The following is an 8571-nucleotide window of genomic DNA, read 5'->3' as shown; positions in this document are numbered from 1 at the left end:
AACCCTCTGCAACACTCGATGGATAAAAAGTATAGAAGATGACGGACTGACTTGTAAGAGATATGATTACGACTTTATAGTTCATCGGCGTGTGCTTTCCCAGCCCAGAGCTGTTGAGCTAGTTTGATATTTCCTTACACCGGCAGAGATTTAATGTTTGTCAACCAATATCCCATCAGAACCCCCGACTCAAATGAAGTCACAAGTGCCCATTTGCCCCAGCTTTAAACACAGTTGATATAGAATGTGTAATATTTTTATCAAAAAATATGTTATATAATTAATGAAGCTTTCTTTAGTTGAATGTATACAGAGCTGAATTTAAATGATATCTGAGATGAAGTTTGATAAATGATTACATCACCTTTTCCAACATATTCATCTGGATGGTGTGGTGTGAAAAATTTGCAAAATCGTTGGATTTATAAAACTCTTTTGCTCTGCATCTTCAACTGGTGCAGATGAGAGATAAATCCCTAAACTTGTAAAAAAGCCACTTTAGAACCAGTCTGTGGTGTAAAAATCATTTAGCATTGAATCATTTTGCCAGAGACTTTAGCCATTTTCATTAGAAAAGAGAAGGTTCTCCTAATATTGTTTTAAGACCTTTCATTTGACAGTCCGGTCAGCGGCACCGTGACATATGGTCCCTTTTTAACAAACAGCGCTGGCACTGGTCCTGATACAACAGTTAAGCAATATTGTTAAACCATTTACCAGGCGGTAATTTTGGTGTTTGTGCCTTTTTTATATGAACACATAAAATACTACTTCCACTGTGCCCGTTGTTTTTACCCTTGTATAATTGTGAAAACACGCTTTGTTTGCTTGCATTGGGGCGGCTTACAGAAAACAAATGCTCTTCTACAGATTAAACCCTGTTGCCAGTCTGGTTGAAGCCATATCGATTTGCAGCATTTCACTAAATGTACTTTGGCAAAAATATGGGTCTGACATGCCATGCTAGGGCAAGGACACCTAACCCCGGGTCAGCCTGACCTTGTTGTGACCGACACTTTTTAAGTGCATGTCAACTAACTATGTGGCTCACTTGTTTAAAATAATGATTACACTTATGATGCAAATTTACATACATTATCTTCACAATGATTTTTGTTTCTGTGCATGTATTAGTATTTCAACACACTGTTTGTTCATTCTTTGCAAAGTGGAATTGTATGCATTAAACAAATAAATATTCCAAACCCATCTAATGAAGCATCAGAGTTGTATCACTTTCTGTCAACAGCTGCAAACGTCTCATTGGCTGATGTTTAAACTTATCAGGTCCGATGTGGAATGGTCAACAGAAGGGGCGGTACTGTAATCGAAGGAACTATCCTCACTCTACTATAAAAGTGGGTGCACGTTTACATCTTTCTCACAGCACCCAGTGAGCTGAGGAGATCACTTGTTGTTGTGAGCCATGGTGATGAAGTGTACTGTGTGCCTTGTGGCACTGGCCTTGCTTGGTAGCGTATGTGAGGCTCAATGGGGATTTAAACCAAAACCAAACCAGAATCCAGGGATTCCTCCGCCGAACAAACAGGTTCCTCACAATCCCCAACAGACGAAGCACACATTTGAGAAACCTCTCACCTGGAAATACCCCCAAGATCCTGACCCTCTACCCAAAGAAAATGTGCCTTTCGAGCTGAGATCTCCTGTGGCTGCTTCATCTGTCTCTGTAGATTGCAGAGAGAAGATCGTTCATGTGGAAGTCAGGAAGGACATGTTTGGGACAGGCCAGCTCATCAATCCCGCTGACCTGACGATGGGAAACTGTGCTGCTGTTGGAGAAGACACTAATGCTAAAGTCTTGATTTATGAGGCGCAACTGCAGGATTGTCTCAGCACATTATCGGTAAGCATAAGGAAGATGAATCAAATCACCAAAAAGTCAGTAAGACATTATGAGAAAAAATATGTTCATTTTTAAATGTTTGCACTGACATTTTTTTTTTATTTAGAGGACAGAAAATGCCATCATCTACACCTTCACCATGAATTATGCTCCCCAAGCTCTGGGCTCCTCCCCTGTGGTGAGGACCAGCCAAGCTGCTGTAATAGCGGAATGCTACTACCCAAGGTGTGTACCCTACCAGTTAGAGGTGTGGTAATAACGAGAAATAAATGAATTGGATTGGCTTCTCAATGGCAGAAGCACTATATTGTGAGAATATTTTCAATCTGCATTCTAATGAAACAATTTCATCCGTTAGGAAGCACAATGTGAGCAGTCTGGCTCTTCATCCTGACTGGGTGGCCTTCTCTGCGGTTAGAATGGCACAGGAATTCTTGTACTTCACTCTGAGACTCATGATTGGTGAGCAAGAGAACAATGCATCTGCACAATTTAACTTTTAACTTTTGATTTAAAATATGTATATGTCATCATTGCACTACACAGATGACTTCCAGCATGAAAGACCAAAAAACCAGTACTACCTAGGAGACACCATCAACATTGAGGCTACCGTTAGGCAGTTCTTCCACGTGCCCCTCCGTGTATATGTGGAGAGCTGCGTTGCTACTCTATCAGCAGACGCAACCTCCACCCCTAGATATGCCTTCCTTGACAACAATGGGTGACATACTTTAATGCTTTCATTGAGAACTAATTACCACCACCATATTTCCTGTTCTCTAACGTTGATTTGTATGGTTTCTCTGCATACAGGTGTTTGCTTGACGCTAGGCTCACCGGCTCTCATTCGAGGTTCATGGCTCGCACTGTGGACAACAAGCTGCAGTTCCAGTTGGCGGCCTTCAAGTTCCAGGGAGTTGACAGTGGAGTGGTAAGCATTTAATCATTTCTGTTGTACATCAAAGTCATTAAAAAAGAAAATCAAGTAATACCAAAATCTTTCATTTTTTTCACAGCTCTACATCACCTGCCACCTGAAAGCATCCACTGCTTCTCATGCCATCGATACTGAACATAGAGCATGCTGTTGGAACAATGGGTGATTCTCCATGTGTGCACAATCAATTTTAAATTGAGGGATTTTTATGGTATTTAAGGCTTGCATCTCTCTTTCTTAGGTGGTATGAGGCCGGCGGAGTATATAACGTCTGTGGCTCCTGTGAAAATGGAATAGGATCTCCTCCTTTAGATCCAAAGGGAAGACCTGTTCCTCCCGGAAGGAAGGTTCGTGATGTGTCCCAAAGTGAAGGTACGCTACTAAATTTTTAGAGCATCATATTTGACATGAGTATTGGTTGGAGAATCACAGTGTTGCATAATTTGACGCATGTTTTTATTCTAACTTCTAGTTTTGGAATGGGAAGGTGATGTGACCCTGGGTCCCATCCTCATTGAAGAGAGGATGGCTGTTTAACTCAATTCCCTGCGACGGCTGTGGCCATCAAAATAAACAGTCTTGTTGGTCCAACATTGTCTGCATGTTATTTACTTGCTTCTTGTTAATAGTTCAGTTTAAACAAGGAAAGTAACCACATTTACTCCAATAAATGTAATCAACATTTGACTTATCAAAATAAAATAAAATTGTAAGAGCCAGATGTGTGAGTTTCTTTACATTGTCCTAGGTTTGATGCAAAATATTATGTATGGAACAGAACTCTCCAGTTCATAGACACTCATTGGATAGAGCCATCACAGAAAAGGCCAGATATTCCCCTCTCTTTTAAGTAAACAACTAGAAAAATGAAATGAACTATGATTATTATACAAAATAATAATGTTTAGTGGCATCTGACTAAAAAAGACAAACATCTATTACACATTTAAGTTGTAAGTAGAAAATGTCTTTATCCACGACTTTATTACTGTTTGTTGGTGTAATGGCCTGGTAAATCAAAGTCTAAGCACACTATAAATGCACTTCTTCTATTAAGGGCTCGTTAGCTTTTCAGTCAGTGAGTTAACATTTACCGCCTCTGTGTGGAAAATATTGTAATCTGCAGTTTAGCTACATACAGCATGCTTCAGTACCACAGGCAGTGAACACCTCCACACTAGATCTGAAAAATTGCAACATGCATACACTATAACACAGTGTTACAATATGACGCCCCACAAAGTCTGGGGTGTGACTCAATAATTGATTACTCACTCCGATCAAGTGGTAAATGGAAGGAAAACAAATGGTAATGGTAAATTGAATGACCAAAATGCAGAGGTGGGATCAAGTCACTGTTAGGCAAGTCACAAGCAAGTCTCAAGTCATTGCCCTCGAGTCACGAGTCAAGTCGAGTCAAAGACGAAGCAAGTCCCAAGTCGAGTCCCAAGTCACAGCCAACAAGTCTCAAGTCGAGTCACAAGTCGCACCATTTTAGTTTCGAGTCATTTCGAGTCATTTTATTATAGTGGGGACGGGGAACCCTGGGTGATGGTGCGCTGCCTCACAGACCTAGACTACGAAGGGAAGGGTAATGGTGGATCGACTGTGACTGTGTTATAGTGCTGTAACGCTCACCCCAATGCTGCAGCGTAAATAAGGAGGCGATGACTGGCTTGCAACTCCGCTGCATTTATTTATATAAAACAACTCAACTTCGGTCACTGTTGGCCGTCACCACGCCGAACGAACACTTCCGCATACACGGCCCCCCAAAACTCGGGTTGTCTCGCGTAACTACAGCTGGTAACGGAGCATAACGTGAACACATGCAACATCTGCATAACTGATTAACTAATAACTTTAACTCAGCTCATTACACTACTTTAAAACGGACGTTGACATAATGTTGGCGAGGATTTCCATCGGAGTCTGAATCCGGGTTCAAAAATCCCGATGTTTGTAACCATGAACGAGCTGTCTCGTTGATACGGTCAAATGGACTGCAGTGATTGGATGTTGTTCAGGCAGCGCGCGCTCTCTGCATACAGGTGGCGCACATTTTTTTAACAGATGCAGATAAACAGAGCGGCGCGGTGGTGTGAAAATGTTATCCCCCAGTTTTCATGGGAAGTAGCAAGTCTTCTCGAGTCAAAAGGCTCGAGTCCAAGTCAAGTCACGAGTCATCGGTATTCAAGTCCAAGTCGAGTTGCAAGTCTTTGTAAGTTTTGTCGAGTCGAGTCTCAAGTCATCAAATTCATGACTCGAGTCTGACTCGAGTCCAAGTCACATGACTCGAGTCCACACCTCTGCCAAAATGAAGGATGATTGAAGGCCGAAAATTAAAACTGAGCACTGCTGCTGCGCATTGTCGCTTGACAGACACGAGGGTGAAAGACGCGGTCTTACGCTGCGCTCTACTGCTCTGCGTGGATGTTTCGGGGAGGAGGAGGAGAAACAGGGTTGTTTTTCAGTCTCAGTGATATAATGCAAAATTTCCCTGCAAAAGATCCCTTGTTCTTGCCTCCGCGGAGGAGATGCTGCCTGTCCGCTCCGCGGAACCCCTGCAATACCAGACCCAAATCCCAGCCAAACTTTGTCTTGAGCAGCTGTTTTTGCCTTTACTCGCGTTAATTAACTCTGGTGGAGTTTTTGGGACACTCAGGTGGTTTCTCAGGCAAGAATCAGAACGGAACCACTAGTTTCCCCAGTACGGTAAATCCCTAGCTTTTGTCTCGCAAAGCACTGAGCTGCTACTCCTTATTTTGTCTGGTAACCACCGTGGGGTAATTCTTTTTGATCTGCAAACTACATCCTTTCCAGAGTTTCACATTTTCAGTTTAATAGCAGACCAATCACAGCCTTGCGAGTTGCGTGAACTTGCATAGCTTTTGACGCAAGTCTGGAAAAATTGGTCGGCGCTCGCCAGCTTGCAAAAGGGGGTGAAAAGGCACGAAAGTGGCTCTTGCGTCTGCGTGTCCTTGCGTTTCTCTGAAAAACGCAGAAGATAAACTAGGCTTCAAGACTCCCCTAGATCTCGTACATCCGTGGCTGAAGCAATTCTGTCATCCATCTTGCCTCCAGTCCGCGTTGGCTCCAGTAGGGGGTAGTGTTCCTCTCCCAGAGTCAGGCCCTCCTGATCTGTCATGCATGGCTACAGAGTGTCATGACCTTGTGAGGTTTTCAGTAAGGAGAGGGCTCTTCTTGCCACCGCATCATTATGATTGTCCAATCGAGCTGCTTCCGGGTTCCACTTTTCCCTCAAGTCGCTTGTATAACCTGTCAGGACCTAAGAAGGGGACTGGGGATATATATGAATGTCTCAATGGCTGCTGGCATTACGAGAGCGTCTTCCTTGCCTCTGGGAGTGGGTTTTTTTTGTCAAAAGAAGGATAAGACTCTCTGTCCATGTATTAACTTTCGGGGCTTGAACAACATCACTGTTAAAAATATTTTCCCCCTTGTCGCTAATCAGTTTGGCTTTCACACCTACAGGAGCCACCATCTTCAGAAAGCTGGACCTAAGGAATGCATAACACCTGGTACGAATTTGTGATGGAGACAAATTGAAGACAGCCTTCAATACACCACTGGGCCACTTTGAATACCTGGTAATGCCTTTTGGACTTCCCAAACGCTTCTGCCGTTTTCCAAGCGTTGGTGAATGATGTGTTGATAGATTTTATTAACCGGTTTGCCTTTCTTTACCTTGATGACATTTAGATTTCTTCCTGTAACCTCTCAGAACATCTACTTCATGTCCGTCAGGTACTCCAGAGAGTTCTGGAGAAATTGTTTGAAAAAAACGAGAAATGTAAGTTTCACGTCAGCTCAATGGGATTTCTCGGCTACATACTTGAGAGTGGTCTGGCGAGGACGGACCCGGAGAAGATCAAAGTGGTGGCAGAGTGGGCCGAACCCTCCTCCAGGAATCTGTTGCAACAGTTTCTTGGTTTCGTCAACTTCTGGCGCCGTTTATTCCAGGGCTCCAGTAGAGTTGCTGCTCCTTTGCCTAGACACACATCTCCTGCGGCTCCTTTCTGGTGGTCCGCTGAAGCGGATCAAGCTTTCGCAGTTGGCGCTGAAGGAGTCCCAGAGTGGATCTAATTGTATTCTGCCCGTGTCATTGGTGGTGGGCGTGTCACACTGGATGCTGGTGCAGGCTGCAGGTAGGACTCAAACGCAGAGTTTCTTGAACCGAGATCTCTTTAATCCAAACAAAACCAAAGACGTGCACCAACGATGACCGACAATAGACAATGACGCGACACAGGACAACAGGCACACAGGGCTTAAATACACAAGGGAGGTCCAGGTGATTGGACACAGGTGGAGACAATCACGCAATCACAAGACAAGGCAGGAAGTGAAGTTAACCCAGGACCACAAGGAACACAAAACTTCAAACTAAAACAGGAAGAGGGACCAAACCGTGACAGGGGGGCTCTGATGTGGGATGTGGAGTTAGCGGTTTGGGAGGCGCAACATGTTGATCCAGACCCGGTCACAGGACTTCCAAATCGTCTGTTTGTTCCAGAGTCAGTCCGCTCTCAAGTCCTGCAGTGCCTCTTGGTTTGCCTGTCATCCAGGGATAAGTTGGGAGTTTTCCCTCCTCAGACGACACTTCTGGTGGCCTACCGTGCATGGGAACACTAAGGGATGGGTCCTCGTCTGCCCGGCTTGTGCCCAGGCCAAGACCTCTCACTGACCACCTATGGGGTTGCTGCGCCCCTTACCAACGCTTGGTTGTCCATGATCCCACATTGGTGTGGACTTTGTCACCGGTCTACCACTTTCTGATGGGATGACCACAATACCTACCATTGTGGACCATTTCTCCAAGGCCGCCTATTTCATTGGCCTCCCAAAGCTTCCGTCAGCCTGCGAGACTGCGATTCTCTTGATAACATGTATTTCGCCTTCATGGTATTCCGTTGGACATTGTCTCAGACGTTGTTCTGCCACGCCCTGGGAGCTACAGTCAGCCTGTCGTCTGGATTCTACCCGCAGACTGAGAGCAAATCAGAATCTGGAGTCTGGCATACATTGCGTTGCCGCTTCAAATTCAACCTCCTGGAATACTCACCTAAGTTGTTATGCACACATCTCTCTCCCCTCGGCTTCCACTGAGGTTTCACCGTTTGAAGGATCATTGGGCTTTCAACCTCCACTGTTCCCAGCCCAGGAAGACGAATTGGCTCTTCCATCCGTGCAACATCATCCTCAAAGCTAAAGCAAGATTTGGAGGGACACCAAGGAAGCACTGTTGAGGACAGCTGAGAGAAACAATAGGGTTGGTGATCAGCACCCAAACCCAGGCGCCTGTGGGACAACCCGGCCAGAGGGTGTGGCTATCTGCCAAGGACATTCCGTTGAGGACTCCTAATGTGCTACGTTAGAAAGCACAATCTACTCCTTACTGCATAATACAAAGAACACCTTTTCTCTTTTTAAGTTTTTTTAAAAGGTCATCATAAACATAACACCGTGCAAATGTAAACTGTAAACAAATCAATGTGCGTCAAGACCTTACTAGGAGGAAGATATTATTTGTGTTTGAGTTGTACTTCATATAAAAAATGTTCATGTTTTCATCAGGTTTGCAAAACCTGGCAATAACTTTTATAACAAAGACAAGCCACATGTTTTACTAGAAATATTGGAATTCAGTTATTCCCACTTTTAAAAAAACATGATTTACTCGTCTGCATTTAATTGTTCATGCATTTTTTAAATTTTGAGATGTTTTGATTAACCTAGAGTAATC

General features: G+C 44.0%; 1 protein-coding gene across 1 annotated transcript; it reads left to right on the top strand.

The window, feature by feature from the left end:
• The first annotated feature begins 1364 nt into the window (after positions 1-1364).
• LOC119195563 (zona pellucida sperm-binding protein 3-like) lies at positions 1365-3523 on the top strand. Its single transcript, XM_037450583.2, has 8 exons — positions 1365-1864; positions 1971-2089; positions 2223-2326; positions 2411-2588; positions 2681-2798; positions 2884-2966; positions 3046-3176; positions 3277-3523. The coding sequence occupies exons 1-8, from the start codon at positions 1427-1429 to the stop codon at positions 3339-3341; spliced, it is 1236 nt and encodes a 411-aa protein (XP_037306480.2). The 5' UTR covers positions 1365-1426; the 3' UTR covers positions 3342-3523.
• The last annotated feature ends 5048 nt before the right edge of the window (positions 3524-8571 follow it).

The sequence above is a fragment of the Pungitius pungitius genome, chromosome 6 (assembly GCF_949316345.1).
Source record: "Pungitius pungitius chromosome 6, fPunPun2.1, whole genome shotgun sequence".
Taxonomy (NCBI): domain Eukaryota; kingdom Metazoa; phylum Chordata; class Actinopteri; order Perciformes; family Gasterosteidae; genus Pungitius; species Pungitius pungitius.
The sequence above is the reverse complement of the archived record's forward strand: the minus strand, read 5'-3'. Positions and strand labels throughout refer to the sequence as shown.